The 19,951-nt window shown below is 34.2% G+C and overlaps 2 protein-coding genes and 2 pseudogenes across 2 annotated transcripts in view; 2 read left to right on the top strand and 2 right to left on the bottom strand.

Moving 5' to 3' along the window:
• The window catches only part of LOC125777131 (uncharacterized), a 94,765-nt gene that overhangs the window by 35,588 nt on the left and 39,226 nt on the right, over positions 1-19,951 (bottom strand). The gene's annotated exons all lie outside the window — the stretch shown is intronic.
• On the bottom strand, positions 4,482-18,442 carry LOC125777149 (uncharacterized). The gene is made up of 2 exons (XM_049451402.1): positions 12,589-18,442; positions 4,482-6,764 (listed from the first exon to the last, which is right to left on the bottom strand). Exon 1 carries the CDS (start codon positions 16,646-16,648, stop codon positions 15,719-15,721), a length of 930 nt encoding a protein of 309 aa, XP_049307359.1. The 5' UTR covers positions 16,649-18,442; the 3' UTR covers positions 4,482-6,764; positions 12,589-15,718.
• Positions 17,696-17,898, top strand: LOC125777974 (small nucleolar RNA U3; annotated as a pseudogene).
• Positions 18,127-18,231, top strand: LOC125777944 (small nucleolar RNA U3; annotated as a pseudogene).

Genomic DNA, 19,951 nt, shown 5'->3' with positions numbered 1-19,951 from the left:
ATAGAGATCATGTACTAAAGGAATTGCCGGACAATATTGTGCTTAATAGGCAAATCCCTAAAATTAAACCTAAATACAAAAAACTGGTTGAATATAATAGAAATGGAAACTATGTTACCAACATTTCAAACAATCCCAAAACCAAATATTATAAGACACAATTAAAAAGACGATATAGGTTTGAAGAATAAGTAATTACAAACTTATTTATATTAAAAAATATTTATTTTATTTATTAAGTAAAAATGTAATTTTAATTTGCGAGGTAGCAAATATCTTAAGGTGGGTGGAGTCATATACTAGTACTCCCACTACCAACAACATACACTTCTCTCTTCATTCTTTCTTTACCTATATACTCATCCTCCCATATCTCTTTTTCTCATTTGATAATTTCCATACATGCTAATTGGTCTTTCCTTACACTCTTTCTCTTAAATAATAATAGCAACAACAATAAGCGTTTGCACTCATTATTTTTAAGCTTGCATACATTACGTTAACCTCTTAGCTGTAAGGATTAGAAATTGAATTTAATTAATAAAGTTACATTCAAAAGAACGGACTTTTTACTATATATTTTTATTGGTAATTATGCTTTTTGATTATGCTATAGAAAATTTAATATTTGTTATCAACATATTTATTTTCATTCAAGTGTAAATACATACATACATATGTATCTAAATAATGAAATTATTCGATCGGTTCGTTTTCAATTGAGTCTCAAGTTACAGCGTAAGTGTCACAGTTCAGAATCGCTCGGCTAGGTAACGAACCACTTCACCACAATCGGCCGAACCAAATAAAGTATACAGTACTTGTCCAATAAATTACGAACGAAGTGAAAAATAGTTCTAACTTTAATCATTAATAAAAACATAAATATTTGGCTAATTTTAGAAAAAAATTATTTTTATATGCTATATACATTAAACTTAAATTATTATATTTTTGTATTGAATCATATTCAATATTTTGTCGCCATATATATATATTTTTTTTTTGTTTTTTTGCTCTCGTTCGTAATTTATTGGACAGGTACTGTACTCTATTAAATTTAATTTGAATTTTTATACGTCTTTAACCATGTAAATATTTTTTTAATTAATATAAAAGTTTTGTTCATAAAAATTCATTTTTGTATTTTTGAATTTATTGAGATATGTACTTAATTCATTGGTTTATTGCTATTATCACAAAGGTAGTTGTTTAAAAAAATTAAGCCTCCCCCTACATGTATACACCACTCCACCTAGCGAACTCTAGTACAACACACCACACCTGAGAATACCACCACACTCAGTACGACGACACATACCATCAATCTAATAAAAGGGAATTGGATCATAGTTTTCATGACATTCGTTGTTCGACATACAACCCGCATTTAACACTAAACCTACCGACGAATCTCATATACCTATCCTACCGCGCGAGTTAATACTTTAATCTGTAACCACAACCTTATGTTTCAATAAACATTAAAGAAAAATCATCAAAACAACTTTATCTTAGAACAATAGAAGCGCACTATCAGTACAACAAACAATAACAACCCAAATAGTTATTTACTAGTAACGACTGCCGAGTAACAAGTTACCACTTGTAACACTTGTACAGTTTAAGTGTAATATATTCAATATTGAAATATTTATACAAATAAAGGATCAGTCAGAACCAATCTCATTGGCTGACTTAAAATTATATATTTATTTTATTCCTAACGAGTAAATAAATTAACTGGCGCCCAACGTGGGGCAGCAACAAAAAAGGATCATCAATTATATCCTTAGTCAGTCTGCCTGAAAGGGAAGAACCTAGTCCCTGGAAACAAAAAAAGGATTAATTTAAACCATCCATGAAGTTTACCAGTGCATCATCCCACACAACGTCAATCAAAAGGGATTCACATAAAAATCCGACAACAAATTGAAAGTAAAGAATCAATATACCATCCTTGGCAAACAATACCCTTTCATAGAAAGAATACCATATCAAGCAGCGCTCCAAGAATACAACTGGAGACCGACCTTTAGTAAAATAAATCAACAAATAAATCAGCAAGATGACAGAACAAGCAAATTTAATAGCATTAACCAACGCAGTCGCCGATCTGCAACGACAGTTATCCGAACTACAATTAGGAAGAAGTGCAACCATTCCGCAACGAACAGAACAAATATGTTTTTACACCAGACCAGAAGAAGTGGATCTGAGTATGTTTAAATCAATAACACAATATAATGGTGATTACAACGATTGCAGGAATTGGAGGAAAGTAGCAACCACAATAATGGAAGACATATGACAATTCGAGGGACATACCGAAGCTTTAATAATGATCAGAGGAAAAATTACCGACAAATATACGTTCTGGAGGAAGATATGACGAAAATATAACAAAAAGAACTACATGTATATTATGACAATCTAAACCAAGCATTGAATGTAGTGCTATCCAAGATTGAGATGACACACAAGGAAGAACGAATAGTCCAAGTATTGACACAAGAAATCCAAGCTAAACCAATCAGAACATTCGTCACTGGACTGAGAAGTGTAGCTATCAAGAATGACATCTGTGCACGAGCCTGCACAACATTTGCAGATGCCTACAGTATCGCCCGTACAATGCAACATGATTCACGCCATCAGAACCTCGAGTACATTCCACGATACAACCATCATCAGAATCATAATTTCAGCAATCAACCTCAGAATAATTATTCTTGGTAACTCAGTGTATATTTTAATTGATAGTGGTGCAGAAGAAAATTATGTAAATCCAAAATTCCCTCAATAAAAATAGAAAGTAAAAAACAAGCCGCTCCTTTACGCGGCAAATCATTAATTAAATATAAAAAGAAAGTGAATTCAGTATGGAATTTTTAGAACTTGATACCTTACAAGATTTCGATTTCTTGATAGGAATTAAAGGTTTAAAGCAGTGTTTTTCAATCTTTTTGACTTCGCGACCCCTTTACAGGTTGAAATATTCTGGCGACCCCCTTGTGTCATAATAAGTCAAAGAAATAATTTAATTTTAAAAAAGGTAATAAGTTTTTCCTATTTTGGCAAATTTATCTCTTATTCGCGCGGGTCATACTGCGTCGGCGACGGCGACGTTGCCACACCGCACGGCATGATTGTCGATGCGGTAACAGCAAGCGCCCTGCGCGAGTTACCAGTTTTGTGTAGGTGCCTCTTCTTTTATTCAAATAAAATCTAGAAATGCAGTGCTGTTGCTTCTGTTTCGGATCAAAGTTCACGCTCGAATGAATTAGAAAAATAGCCGCTTCGCGATTCTCTCTAAAAAATACCTGCTTCGCGATTCTTTCTAAAAAAAATAGATGCTTAGTGATTCTCTCTTCTCTTCTCTTAAACTCTCAGCATCTGTACAAATAGGGTAGAGAAGGTAACTCGCGCGCCACCCGCAATGTTCTTTTGTTTCAAGTCTCATCACTCAGTTAAGCGTAGTCGCCGATGAGTTCAGAGTCTGAGAGTGGTCGGCATGAGAGGATTTGTCACCGTGTTGGTGAGCACGAAAATAAAGTAGCCCAGTAAGAAATTGAAATTAAAATTAAGCAATTTTAATTATTAATTAATAGTATAATGAAAATTAACAAATTGTCTTTTGAGGATATATTCCCTATTATCTTTAAAAGACTTGGAACATAAAAGGCATTGCATGGCATCAAAGGCATTTAGAACCATAAAATATTTCTCGCAGGGCATATTTCGTTTTGCGCTATGATCTTGCGCGATGTTAATTCGTTGCTGGCTCGACAATAGGGATGGCAAACTCGATTCCGATTCTACTCGAGAATCGAGTTTTCTCGTAAAATACTCGAGTTTTCGGAATCGATCTTCAGTAGTCGGAGTCGATTAAGAATCGATTCTTAACATTCGACTTTACTATTAATTAAGTGACCAGTTTCAAGTTATAAGCTTAGTATCCAGCTCTCAAGAAATGTTCCTTTCCTACAATAAATTTACTGAAGCGGGTGGAGTACCAATTGAATTAAGGCAATTTATTAATCGGCCGATAGTAGATAGAGGTAGTATACCAGATCCATTACTTGTTTGGAAAAGTATCGAAAATGAGTATCCTCACGTATCGAGGATTGCAAGAAAATACTTATCAATTGTTGCGACTTCAAAACCTTGTGAACGTTTATTTTCGCATACTGGGCTAACTGCGAATCAAATTCGCAGCCGGCTAACGCCAGATCACTTAAATATGCTTCTGTTTTTAAGATCTGTCCCGGAAAATGTATGGTTTTCTTAAACTGACAATTAGCTTATTGTTCTTTTACTTAATTTAAATTTATTTAAAAACTTATTTTATTAAACTTCTTTAAACAACTTGAATTATTTAAAAAAAATTTTAATGAAATGTAATGTTCCCTGTACCTTATTTATAAACAAAACAATATAATTGTTTTTATCTATTTTTGTGAAATGAAATGTAATGTTCCCTGTATCTTATTTATAAACAAAACAATATAATTGTTTTTAACTATTTTTGTGTTTTATTTAATCGATTATTCATTCAATTTATGCCTTGTGATTTAATAAATAAATTTTTGTCCTTTTAATTTAAAATCGATTAGAATCGAAAGAATCGATTTTTGCCCCCGGATAATCGATTCTTAGAATCGAAAAATATAGAAAAATAGTCAGAATCGAGAATCGATTCTGTAACCAATTTTGCCATCCCTACTCGACAACGACTGAACGATAGAGCGTAAGCGTACGTGTGAAGTTAGTTTGCACAATTGTGCTAAGAAATGCCGACCACTGGTTCAGATGTAATTTTTTTGTTTTTTCGCTTGCTCTGCGCGAATTAAATGGATAAATTTCTCAAAAGATCGCAGCCTTCAACATCTGGTACGAGTATCAATAGCGGTGGTGGTGAATCGAATCCGAAAAAATAGACATTACGATGACAGTTATTTGAAATACGGGTTCACATTCATAAATAATAAACCTCAATGTGTAATTTGCAGCGATGTTTTATCACGTGAGAGTATGAAACCGTCAAAGCTTATGCGACATCTCACAACCAAGCATCAAAAAGAAGCTGATAAGCCGTTGGATTTCTTTGAACGAAAGTTGAAAGCTCTTAGTCAACAGCAAAATACTATAATTCAGGTAAGTAAGAAAATAATGAAAAAAGCGCGGGGTGCACTATAAATCAGCTCTTAAAAAGCGCCCCACCCTTTTTTCATTGGTGTTTATTTCTTTGTTATTTGCATACAACTTTTGATTATACTTAATTTCGGTGTGCAAAGATTCCGCATCCTTAATTTTTATTGACTGTTCACTTGTATATTGTTTGGTTTATTTTCAGGCATCCAGTGTAAACGAGCCAACATTATTAGCTAGCTACATAGTCGCATATCGACTAACCACATACAATTGCCGAAAATCTTATTTTGCCAGTGGCACTCGATATGGTTGAAATTATGGTCAGTAAGCAGGAGGCAAACAAATTAAGAAAAATACCACTTTCTGACAATACTATTTCACGCAGAATAAACGATATGGCCAAGGATATTCAAGTAGTCGATAAATTAAAGAATAGCCAACATTTTGCTTTGCAGTTCGATGAATCTACAGATGTTTCCGACTGTGCATAGTTTGTAGTGTTTGTGCGTTTTGAGGCAGATGATAGTATTACGGAAGAAATCTTATTTTGCAAAGCACTTCCTGCAAACACTACTGGCCAGTGTTTGTACGATATGTTTTTAGAAAGCACTTGCGACTACGATATTGATTGGAAAAAATGAATCGCTATTTGTAGCGATGGCGCTAAAGCTATGACTGGCAAAAATAGCGGACTCATTGCAAAATTAAAATCGATAATACCAAACATATCCTGGACACACTGTTTTCTTCATCGACAAGCTCTAGCTGTTAAGGTAGTACCTTCTGATTTAAATGACGTGCTCAAGGAGGTAATAAAAATTGTGAATTCTATCAAAGGTAAAGCTTTGCAAACCCGGCTATTCAGAATCGTTTGTGAAGATATGGGCTCGCTTCATCAAAATCTCCTTTATCACACAGAGGTGAGGTGGCTATCCAAAGGAAAGGTATTGACAAGAGTTCTGAAACTGAGAGCTGAATTGTTAATGTTCTTACAAAATGCAAAATCAGAATATGCTTACCGTTTTTCTGACCCTATTTGGCTCTTGAAATTAGCATTTTTGGCAGATAGTTTTAGCCACCTTAACAATTTGAACAAGAACATTCAAGGAAGAGAAGAAAATATTTTAACAGCTAAAGATAAAGTAAAAGCATTTCATGCAAAACTTCGTTTGTGGTCGACCTCTCTGCAAAACAAAATGTTTGAGTCTTGTTCAGAAGATTGTTGAAGATAATGCATCAGCCCAAAGTTTTGCAGTATCGGCTCATATCCCTTGCATGATACAAAGCTTGCATAATGTACAAGAGAACCTTTTGACATACCTTCCAGACTTGCACTCTGAAGCTGACAATGGGCGTAGATGGATCTTAAAGCCTTTTTTTGAACAAATCAATAGATCTGGCTGATGTCAACACGAAATGAATGAATGTCTTCTAGAATTAGCTGCCAAAGGCATGCTTAAAATGGAATTTTATTCGCAAAGTGTCGACGTATTTTGGATGAAAAGAAAACACGAATATCCAGAGCTGGCAAGGGAAGCTCTTAAATTATTAGTGGCATTCGCCACTTCATACTTGTGTGAACTGACATTTTCTTCAATGGTAGACAAAAACTAAAAAGAGAAATAGACTGCAATTAGAAAATGATTTAATTATTAATGTTTCAAAAATAACACCACAATTTGATAAACTAATGAAAAATAAACAAGCACATCTTTCTCATTAAAATTTTGTTTTTGTTGTGTAAGAACCTCGACTTTTTCTTTCAGCTAGCGACCCCCCGAGTAAGGGTTCACGACCCCCTTAGGGGTCGCGACCCACAGATTGAAAAACACTGGTTTAAAGCAAACGAAAGCAATGATAGATACAGAAAAAAATGTATTAATTGTGAAAAAGAATAAATTAACAAGAATAAATTAAGATATCACCAATATAACTTTATAACAATATAACTTATACAACTTTATACGCAGCCAACATGAAAATCTCGGATGAAAAGTCAAAATTTTTTCAAAGACAGACAGCATTTTTAGGACATACTCGTATAATTAAAAACGGTAGATTTACAGTAGATCCAGGAAAAATAGAAGCTATAGATAGGTACAAAACCCCTACAAAGACTTAAGATCTTTGGGATTTGCATCCATAACGCAACCATTAACACTCTACCAACGAGGAGAGAATGGTAATATTTTAAAGAATAAAAGTAGCTCAGTACATGTAAAATTAGATGACGAAGCACTTAAAGCAATTGAAACACAAAAAAATAAACTAAAAGAACAAATAGAATTATTCCAACCAGATTTTGGAAAAAGATTTGATTTGACTACAGACGCAAGCAATCATGCGATTGGAGCTGCATTGTCACAAGGCAAGAAACCTATAGCATTCATTTCACGTACATTAATGCGAACTGAACAAAATTACTCAACAAACGAAAAAGAAATGTTAGCAATCGTTTGGGCACGCAAGAAACTTAGGAATTATCTGTATGGTCTCACTAGTAATACTACTATTTACACCGGTCATCAATCCCTAATTTTTTCTATATCAGAGGACAACCCAAATTCAAAATTAAAACGATGGAAACATTTTATAGAAGAATTCGGAGCAAAAATTAAATATATTAAAGGTGATTTAAATGTAGTAGCCGTCGCACTCAGCCGTCTAGTAAACGTAACTACGAACGACTCAATACACTCGCAGGAATCATCCTCGTCAATCAGAATTAAAGATGTCAGCGCTCCACTGAACGAATTTAAAACACAAATTGTGATAAAAAAATGCGAAAAAAAGCATTAGAAAGAGCAACAATTTTTGCAAACCACAGCAAAAGCTCTATTCCAACGGCTATTAATTGAACATTCAATGACCGCAGCAAACCATTCAACATCGAACGCACAAGTTGAACGGCAGCTTTCAGCCATTCTGGAAATTACTAGAATTCGCATTAAACAAAATAAATCAACCGCGACTGAAGAACTATTTAACGCAATGAAGGAATACAATAGGGCAATACATTCCGTTACAAAAAGGAAACCTATCGAATTATTTTTTGAAATGAGCAAGACTGAAGGAATAAAAGAACTGATCTAAAATAAGCAGGAGTATATGCTATCATACCACAATAAAAAACGAGCACAAAAGGAATATAAAACAGGACAAACAGTTTATGAGAAACAAAACCGACGAAATAAAACAAATCCACGCTATTTGAAGAAAACAGTACAAGAGAATCGTGAGGGCACAATTTTAACAACGGAGGGAAGATCGTATAAAAGGACAACCTCAGAAACAATGATGAAGATAACGCTAACATTAATCCTAGCAACATCTTTAGCTCAGGAAAGAACGGACTTACAAGGTCGCAAGTACGTGTTAACCGAGACTGACCCATCATTTTTGTATCAAGAACATGAGTACCTATTCCATATGACGAACTTAAGCAAAATACTTAAACCACACTATCGCCGAACATAAGGGAGAGATGCCTAGTGAAGGCGCAACAGAAACAGCATTGTTCAACAGAATATAAATCCTCAGAAAACAACTACTGAATAATGGACGAGCCAGACGCTCAAGATGATCTCTTTATTTCTTAGGATCGATTTTGAAATTTATCACAGGAGTCCCAGACCACGACGACCTGATTTAAATTAAAACAATACTCAACGACATAATTGAAAATAATAACAAACATATACAAATTAATTCCAACTTTGAAATAATGATGAAAACATTTAATATTGAGACGATTAAACAAAAAGTTATATTGTAAGAATTATACAAGGAGTTATTTGACTTAACTACGACAATTAATTTCGCGAAGAACGGAAATTTTTATTCAGCAGCAATAAATACGGACGAGATTGAAAGGATATTAGAAAAGGAACAAACTAGTATACCGGTTATTGACATACTCGAATATGCAGACACGCATGTAGGTAGACGACACTTTCATTGTAATTTATAAATATCCAGTCATTGAAAAGAAATGCACAACATACAAAGTTACTCCATTATCCTATCGTCAAGACATTTTGGATATGAATAAAATCGTAAGTAAATGTGAAGATAAAATAATATTAACATCTAAATGTATATATACATATTTGTAAACAAGAACCTAATGACAATTGGACAATACCAATGATCGAAGGTTACGAGCCCATTGTAACGTTATCCAAGAAAATAACGCACCGATTATAGATTTAGGACATGGTAATGTCGTATTACAAGGAAAACATACTTTAAACGAAAAATCAATTGAAGGATTGAATTTAATCCAATTTAATGAAACAATTATTATTGACTCCGAAGTATTCCACAACCAGGAACAAGAAATTAAAAATTATATTATAGCTAATGGAAACGAAAGAATTTCTACATATGACTCCATCCAACGAAAGAATTCACATTCTTGAAATATTGGAATCAGAAAACGAATATCAATTTGACAGCATTAAAAAATTAAATAAATTTTTAATACCATTTGAAGAACACCAAATCAAGAATATGTTCATAACTATAGGAGTACTTGTAGTCCTAGGATTAAGTATATTTGTAATATTTAAACTATATATAATTTATCAAAAAATTGTATATCTGAGAAACTACAACCTTACCATAGAACGTGTAGGAATGACTCATCTACTCAAGACTCAAGTATAGATCAGGAGATCTATTTTTCACAAGAGAGGGGAGAGTTAATACTTTAACCACAACCTTATGTTTCAGTAAACATTAAAGAAAAATCATCAAAAAAGCTGTATCTTAGAACAATAGAAGCGCACTATTAGTACAACAAACAATAACAACCCAAATAGTTATTTACTAGTAAACAACCAGCTTCTCAATAGTATGAGCAGCGATAAGCATAGCCTAGGACAATAGCCTCGAGGTCACTTTACCATTATCGACTGCCGAGTAACAAGTTACCACTTGTACAGTTTAAGTGTAATATATTCAATATTGAAGTACATGTGTATACGGTGAAATATTATACAAATAAAGGATCACTCAGAACCAATCACATTGGCTGACTTAAAATTATATATTTAAATATTTTATTCCTAACGAGTAAATAAATTAACTCGCGCCATCAAATTGACCGGTAATTAAAAAAGTTATCGGTTTTTTATTCAATGCAGATAATTGTTGATTTATTGCTAAATGTATATAAAATAAAAAAAATTTCATGAAGTTTCGTTCAAATTTGTTTTTATATAATTTCTAAAATTTGTTATAAAAAACAAATAAAACTAAATTTTTATACAAAATGTTACGTATACATAATATTCTCTATTCGCTTTCCTTACATTATTTCGAAGTTATATTAGTCTGCAATTTGCATTTGCCTCAAACATATTTTTCGCACCTCGGACAAATTTTTGTTGTTTTATAACTTTTACGAATAGGTACTAATTTGGCAAGTTTGAGGACGGTATTGGTAAAAGCTTTTTTCTTGAGATTTTATGTATGCATCTCAGTGGTCTGAAGCTAACTGGAACAAAAATTCCTGATACGAAATGTTTTCACCCGTTGTTTTTTGCTAAAATCCAGACATTTATTCCAGCGAGGTCCAAAATATTGAAAAACATCTGAAGTGGCCACTTACAACTTTTTGACTTCACGCTGTACTTTTTGTCATCTGGTTTGCCACATCTATACCAAATTTTGTACTATTATAAAATCTAATAGTTTCCGATATACGTTGTTTTTATTTTTTTTTCTATTGAGTTATGTTTCCAACTTAGGAACTCTCTCTTGTTGCCACGAATTGTTTCAACAATTGTGGTTTTTTGAAAGTAACTTCTTGGCTAATGATACACTCATCCTGTGAGCGGATCTATCAGTTTTAGGACAACGAACTCCCCAAGGGGCATTGAACAATCTCTCCTTTCATCCTTTCCCATATAGGGAAACTCATTTATTATGTATTTACTTACTATTGACATCACAAGCCAACCAGAACTTTATTCTAAATTTCTCTGGTTTGCTTGGCATAGAATGGATAAATTTACACCTAGTCTTCGACGGAAACTGCTCATCTCCAGCAATATATGCGCCAGGTTTATAAAAATTTTATGAATTTATTGGTTTGTAAACTCTGTCTTCTTGTATAATATTTTTTTCCACCGGTCATATTGACCGATCAAGGTAGGTAGGCCACATAACAAATTTTTCTTGGAAAATAGAAAACATAACTAAAACAAAAGAATGAAGAAAACATTATATGCATATTCTAAGAATCGTCATACAGTTTGAAAACGGTTTTAAAACGTTTAAAAATTTGTAAGTTTTAAAAAAGTTTGAAAACGGCTAATTTGACCGGTACTGGTAGGTTTAGTGTTAAAATTTGATTAAAACGTTCGCCATCGTCACTACCCGGCAACAACATCCATACTTGGATTAGTTTGCCTGCACTTCACTTCGTTTGATCGCCGTTGATCTTATGTACCAACGATGTTAGATATAGCCAGTGCATTTATATTTTCCTTTCGCATAGTTTATTGTAAACACGAACAATTTCATTCAATAAAAGTGCGTGTCAACCGAAACAAAAATTAAAACAGTGCAAACAGAGGAAAAACAACACACAAATCGGTCGCGAAACCCACAAAAAAGTCACAAATGTAATAAACAAACGGGCACAAATTTATAATAGAAAAGAATCATAATCCTGAGCGAATGCGAAAATAAAATAAACTAAAACTCCAATCGTTCACGAAAAACTAAAGCCCCTTAAAAGGAAACAAAAACAAATATTCAGTACATAAATCGCCCCTTGGGGAAAAACAAAGTGAGTGTATTTATTTCACTTATTTAAATCTATTTCAATGCACATATGTATGTACATATGTAAAAATACGTGTTATGTGCTAATACAAAATCTGTATTTCAAATTCCGTTTCCACCGCGAAAAAACGGAACCTACTGTCGAGTTTATTTTGTGGGAAAACCGAACACAGTTTGGTATAAAGTATGTATATATGTATATCAAAATATATTAATAATTAATATTACTTTATTGTCTATGTATTAGCTTAGCTTCGTGTACATATTAAAACACGCTTTTTAATAAACCAAAAAAATTCAGGTATTTACTTGCAATATTTTTCGATAACACCCTTTTTGCTTAAAAAAGCAATAAACAGGAGTGCGTCAAAACAAAAGAGCAAGAAAAGAGAGCGTGTTCGTGGGCGGTGGCCGAAGGCCGGAGGTCCTCGAACTAAGAGCACCATCTTTTCTTGATTTGTCGGTATTTTGAATGTCAGAATTCTAAATTTCGAGATTTTGATTGTCGGCATTACGTTATACACCCGTTAGAAGCAATAAAAATTGCAAAAGCAAATACCGAAATCCATAATTCTAAAAATTTCCAAGAGATATCATGTTACTCTAAGGCACAAAATCGCTGCACAGTGGATAACTCACATTTTCTCAGATATATGGGGTACAAAGTCACCCGGAAGAAAAAAATCATTATATTAAGTATTTTCCACCCATTTTTGTCGGTATGTCAAACCATACTATTATAAGAGAAGGAATATCCCTTAATTTCAGTTATACTTGTACATATCACACATTGACCCATATTTTTGATCAAAAGTCAGTACTTTAATTAAAACAATGTATTTTGTAGAAAAATGAATAATCGATGCTTTATTTTTACAGTCCCAACACAAGTGTTGCTTATTAAGCAGTTAACGCTGAATTGAATAAAATGACAGCCAACAACCATTACAGGGTTGCCATAATGTGGCGTTTATCCTCACATTACATGCTCTTTTTTTCTAATTAACAATAATCAATAAAGTAAATTAGACCGGGAGCCACTAATAAGTGTTACAATTTTACCAGTCATACCGTTGCGGTGGTCTAACAGCACGACCGCTACGCGTGCTAATAACTATAAGTATAAGTTTCTGGAATTGCATCTGAACATAAGGATACAAAATTTATTTTATTATAAATTTTGTTTTTATTTTAATAATATCTAATAACAAAATTATAAAATTAAATGTTACAAATGTTGTAAGTTTTATTTAAAAAAAATGTTAATATGAGGGGTGGCGAGACTGCAATACCGAAGATGATTTCACGGTGCTGCTGGTCGAATTTCGGCGCATCGATATCAAAAAAGGTAGAAATCTCGGTAGAATCGCGTAGGTATTAAAGAGGCAGTGTCTATGCGAGCTTCGTAGCGAAGATAGTAGCGTGAGGAGTCGACGCGGCGGAGTCTATATGCGAAAGTGCGGCTTGTGTAGAACGAAATGGATAAAAAACGAAAGTTGCTGTGCCGATAGTGAGAACGATTGTGTCTGCTTTCTCCTTGTCCAGCCTTTTCGATGAGTGAGTGTGCAGGTATGGTGAGTTGTGTTGGTGTCATCAGCTGTGGTGAATTAAGCTGTCGCATTAGGATGCTCCAGTTTTACCGTGTAGAGGGGGTGGATGCTTAACTCATTTAAACAGCGCTAATATCATTTGCATCTGATTCATCAATTTCACCCTCCACTGGAGTTCTGATTCATGGGTATTTTCCCATTTTGACTATTTTCTACAATCCTTGGCCCTGCGATTTGTTTTTCTGGAAAATTATCTAGCTGTCCGGCTTTAATATTCTCTTCAAATATTAGATCACTAGCAATAATTCTTCGGTAATGCCATTTCCTCCCATTTTTTTTTTAATTACCAAATCTCCCACCTTCAATAATGGCAGTGACTTCACATTTCGATCATAGTAATATTTTTGTTTTTCTTTCTTTCTATCAATTTCTTCTTGAATAGTCTCCTCTTTGACATTGTTTCTGACAAGCAATTGTTCCGACACTGGCAGTTTTGTTTTAATTAGTCTACCAAAGAATAATTCCGATGCATGCTTGCTACCGGCGTAGTATTATATTCCATGATTCTGTATTGAAATTGTTTTACTTTATTTCCCTTATAGCAACGTTTCAAAATATTCTTGGCAAGTGCCATTCCCTTTTTAGCCAAGCTATTGCTTTGTGGATATCTTGGACTTGAGCATTTAAATTTAACATTGAAATCCCGTGAAAATTTTTCAAATTCCGACGAGTTGAACGGAACATTGTCACTTTTAATGATTGATGGATATCCGATCTTGTTAAATATAGTACAAAATACTTCAATTAAATATCCAGAAGTTTTGCTGTTGACCCTGGTCGATACCAAAAAATTGGAATATGCGTCCACTATTGAAATGTAGTCCCTACCGGCATGTTCAAATAAATCCACGGATGCAATATGATACGGATATTTGGGATTTATTTCCTGAACCAATGGTTCTTTTTGATTGTTATGTTTGAATTTCTCACAAATGTTGCATGATGCAATCAATTCTTTAATTTGAGTGCTCATTCCTGGCCAAAAGTATAACATTCTTGCTCTCGCAAGTGTTTTTTCAATCCCGAGATGTGGTTCATGCAACCACTTGACTATTTTTCCACGCAACCCAGTTGGAATCACCAATTTATGGTTCTTAAACAATAAACCAGTTTCAAAGTGTAGTTCTGATTTCACCTTATGAAACTTTCGACAAAAATCATTCAGGATTCGATATTCTGGCCATCCGTTTGTTACGTATTTACACACTTGTTTGAGGTTTTCATCCGAATTTAATGACCGCTTTAAGCATTCGAGATTGTCTTTTGACACGCAAGCCGATTTTGTAATTCGGTGAATAGCTGCACTCATTTCATCTCTAATCTCATCATCCTCCTCCCCTCCTGAGATCAATCAGCTAACAACATACTTTTTCCGGGTTTATAAATGATTTTCATTTTCGGATATCTTAATAATACCATGAACATTCTTTGCAATCTTGGTGTGACACTATCAATATCACGCAAGTCTAATGTTTCAAGTGGTTTGTGATCACTTTCAACTATGAACTCGCGCCCATAAATAAAAACCACGGCCAAAAGTTCCTTTTCAATTTGTGCCCACCTCTGTTCGCTTTTGCTTAGGGTCCTAGATGCAAAAGCAATTGGGTGACTGTCTTGCAATAGGGACGATTCAAGTCCATCTTTGACGCATCTGTCTGAATGACAATCGTGGTTTTTAGTCCACTCAAACACAACATCTTTTCCAGTTAATTTTCTCAATTCTGCGGTGAGTTTTGATAGATTCGGAATAAACTTTGCCAGATACTTGCATAGGCCCAGCAAACGTTTTACACCATGTTTATCCGTTGGTTTCTTCATTTTATGTATAGCTTCAATGTGCTTGTGAACCGGTTGAATCTTACCACTCGATAAAATGTGGCCCATAAATTTTACTTGAGATTTACGATTTTTTTGAATTTTTTCCGGGTTAAATTTAACATTAACGCTCAAGAACGATTGTCAAGATTTTATCATGTTCCCCCTCATCTGGCGCCATGATTCCAATATCATCAAAATAAACAAAGACTCCAGGAATATCACCAAAAATTTGAATCATGCGCTTTTGGAAAATTTCCGGAGAAATGTTCAACCCAAAAGGAAGTCTTTTGAATTTGTATCGACCAAAAGGTGTCATGAATGTTGTTAACTCTGAACTCCTTTCATCCAACTCTAATTGCCAAAACCCATTTGAGCAATCCAATAGTGAATATTTTTTTATTTGCTAATTCCGAGGTGAGATTGTCAATAGTTGGAATCAAAAAATGTTCGCGCCTAAGGCACTTATTAAGTGGTTTTGGATCTAAACAAATCCGCAAATCGTCGTTTGATTTTTCTACCACTTGCAAATTTGAAGTTGGGTGAGATACCGGTGATATGATTCCTTTGTCAACCATCTCATCAAGCTTTGGTTTAAGTTTTTTAACGATTGTATCCGGAAAACGCTTTCTATAATGAACAACAGGTTTTGAATTTTCCTGCAAATGTATCGTTATTTGCCCAGGAATTTTTCCCAGCCCAGTGAAAACGTCGTTATGTTTACTCACAAACTGGTCCCTTTCATTCGCGAATCGAATCGATTCTATAACCAGTCTTTTAATTAATCCAAGTTCAATGCATGTTTGAAGACCCAGTATCGCTTTAAATGTACTATCAACAACAACAAAATCTACTATTCGCTCAAAATGAAATTTTACAGCCACAAGTTTAATTTTGACAATACCAAAAATTTTAACTTTATTATTACTATAATCGAATACAGGGAAGTCATTTTGTTCACTGTTCATTTTGATTTTCATTTCCTTGACAATATTTAATGGAACGCAGTTGACATCCGCTCCCGTATCAATTTTAAATTTAACTAGTCTACTTCCTATTTGGTATGTCTTAGTCCAATTTGATTTATTTCGTCCGAATGAATTTATCCTAAAATTTGTATTTTTAATACTAAGTAACTTATTTTTTATATTTCGGAGTCTAGTTGACGCCTTATCTGATAAATCAGCCCAACTAACATTGTCAACCCGTTGTTTTTCCTTTGATTTGGATTCTGATATACTTGCCTCCGATCTGGCTCCCTTTTTACGACACATCTTGCGAAAATTACCCTTTTTACCGCATTGGAATGTGAAATCCTTGGCTGGATATTTACTTTTGTGATCTGGCTTCGAATCACCACCACAGTTGAAACAAAATCGCCGATTGTAATTGACTGCGTTGACTGAGTCAGTCTCACCATCTACCACAACTGAAATCGACTGCTTTGACGTTAAAATACCCTAGTTCACTTTCGTTGCTTCAAATGTCTTGCACACATCAATTACGCGCTCTAATTTTTCATCCCGTCCATTGAGCAATTTTAGCTGAAGTTTCTTGTCAAAAACCCCAGTTATGATACGATCACGTAACATTCGATTTTCGTACGATAATTTGCAAGTGCAATTGAATTCAGAACGATTGACTTGAGTTCGCAGTTTGGTTAAGAATTCACTGAACGGTTGATATTCTTTTTGCACCATGTTGTTAAATTTGTACGATTCCATTGTCAAATTCTTTTGCGGCAGACAATGTTCATCGAATGCTTTCATCACTTCACACAATGTGCGTTGTTTTGTTTCATCCACGTCATGCGCTGCTACATTGCCTGCTGCTGGTACATGTCTTTTTGTCGTGATTGTACCCAACAATGCATTTTGAGACCCATCATTTGGAAACAAAGTGTTGTAGATGTTAGCACCTTTGGTCCCAATCAACCACAGAAAAATTGATATTTTTGAAGTTATTCTTCTTATACGAGTTCGGAAAAGGTTGCGATAGATTCATATTGCGCAACCTTGTCTGCGAAGATGTTCGAGTAGCAAGGGAGGCGGTGACAATCGACGATCGTTTCTTTCGGCACAGCTCGGATTTTCTACCAACAACACAATGTTGCCATGCTTATGCTATTGTTGTTTTTGTAGAACAATGTTTCAATTTTTGGTTGCTGACATATTCACATGTGTGCGCATATGTATGTTTGTATGCTTGTGCATTACTGAAGTTATACTTCTTTTTCTTTCGTTTGTCTTTAATTTCTGCGAATTCTTAACTATTTTGTGTGACTTTTGGTTGAAATACTCTGCGTTGGCCATTGAAAAATTAAGGCTATACTTCACAGGATCATTTCTGTAGTTAGTCTTCATTTACATTTTTTGGAAATCGACCCGCGATTACGAGGTATATCGTTTTATATGACATCGTGAGGTTTATGAACTTCATTTCTAATTTTGTCTTGTGGCATATTAGAAATGATGTTTCTTCGAAAATGGCTCGCTTACAACGGATAAAACGACTTCTGAGTGTTGATTTTAATGAATAAAATCCAAGGTTTTACACAAAAATAATGCAGTCAATAAGTAAAGAGCGCTTATGTATGTTTGTATGCTTGCGCATTATTTTTCTTCCGTTTGCTTTGATTTCTGCGAATTCTCATCTAATTTGTGTGACTTTATTTCTTTCGTTTCTGTTTCATTTCTGCGAATTCCTTTGTGTGACTTTTGGTTAAATACTCTGCTTTGGCCGTTGAAAAGTTAAGACTATACTTCACAGGATCATTTCTGTAGTCAGTCTTGTGGGTTGGCAATTCACAAGTCGCAAGGAGGAACTTTCAATGAAATTGTTTACTATTATGAAAAAGTTCAATCTCAACAGTTAGCTTATGCCGCACTGTCAAGAGCTGTTGCCATTAAAGGAGTGAACAAACAGAAACAAATTTAGCATGGCATTGAAAGCAATGACAGGTCATGTCGCGCTTTGCAAATGTCATATTCTCACTTCTCATTTAGATATAAAGGCTCCGTAAGCGAGTGATGCTGATGTGACGATATCAACATCAACAAGAATTGGCGATTTGTGTTCGGTAGAATGCAAAATGAACCCTAGCGATAATCATAATAGTAAAAAATTGAATTTAATTGCCATTTACATGTACATATGTATATCACCAAATTCATCGATGAGAGATATAAAATTTTTCATCGGTAAAGCTTTATTACCGTTGTAAACAGCAGGTTTGCAAGCTTTTGCAGATATTATCGGAGAACCAGTAGAGTGTAGCGAACAACCGGTACTCCTTGCGGGAGATTTCAATGTAAATTTCTCATTGCCAAAAGCTGAACCATTACTGGCATTTTTTAGAGAGAAATTTTCATTAGAAATAATCAATGGAAGAAATGATCCTACGACAAAAGGAGGTACGACTATTGATGCGGTGTTCGCGAGCAATATAGATAAAATAGATGTAAGACATTTCATATCGTATCAATATCATAATCCAATTGTAGATAAATATTATAGATATCAATCTGTCGGAACCCAGAAATGATAATTGAATTAGACTTTGCTTTATAAAATGTGTATAATAAATTTATAAAATGTGCATCCTTGCCCTCTCGCTAGTTTTCTTTCATACAAAATGATATGCATTTCTTGGAATATCACTAAGAAGTATAACTTCTTCCGCGCGTAGGGACTCCACGCACTTTTTTTTTTGTTCAGCTACGCTGTCCTTGTCGTTTGCCATCATGTAGACTTGGAAATCACGTTTCCAGTTCTTCAAATCCGATGATATATTTGCACAATCCAATTCTCGCAATGGTTTTCGTATATCCGCCATTATCATTCCGATGAAATTGTTGTTTGCTTGACAACGCTAACTGTATGTTCCAATGCACGCCGCAAAGCAATGGCCCGATGATGAAATTCATAAAGTTTTAGAATTATTTCCAAATTCCGTGTTCAAATTATGTTTATTTTTTTATTTTAGAAAACAAAATAGATTTTTTTACTTCTGACACCATGTAATAAGTCTGTACTTTAATTAAAACAAAGTATTTTGTAGAAAAATTAATAATCGATGCTTTATTTTTACAGTCCCAACACACGTGTTGTTTATTAAGCAGTTAACGCTGAATTGAATAAAATGACAGCCAACAACCATTACAGGGTTGTCATAATGTGGCGTTTGTCCTCACATTACACATATACTGGGGTCTAAATTTTCGGTACCTAGAAGCTTGCACAGTTTTTATTGAAAAATTACGCGGTCGTACATATAAAGTGCCATAACTAAGCACTATATTAAGATATAAAACTGTAATTTAGTACAGAGGATCGCAGTAACAAGAAGCACCTGTGGGCAAATATTTTCGTGATAGTGGGCGTGGCTCCGTCTTCTAATAATCTTAATGTGTATTTTTCTAAGAAACTAAAGCTACATTAACCAAACGCCCGACATAAAAACTATAAGAACTCCTACCGACAGTGTGAAAATGGAAGATAACCGCTTATTCTCCATACAACGGTACTGTTAAAAACGACTACCTTTTTGGCGGCATTCTCACAACTGCGTACCAATT

The sequence above is a fragment of the Bactrocera dorsalis genome, chromosome 3 (genome assembly GCF_023373825.1).
Source record: "Bactrocera dorsalis isolate Fly_Bdor chromosome 3, ASM2337382v1, whole genome shotgun sequence".
Taxonomy (NCBI): Eukaryota; Metazoa; Arthropoda; class Insecta; order Diptera; family Tephritidae; genus Bactrocera; species Bactrocera dorsalis.
Note: the sequence above shows the minus strand (reverse complement) of the source record. Positions and strands in the feature narration are given on the sequence as shown.

Coding starts and splice junctions, on each gene's coding strand:
- LOC125777149 (XM_049451402.1), bottom strand. CDS start 16,648: ATGTGTCGTAAAAAGGGAGCCAGATCGGAGGCAAGTATATCAGAATCC.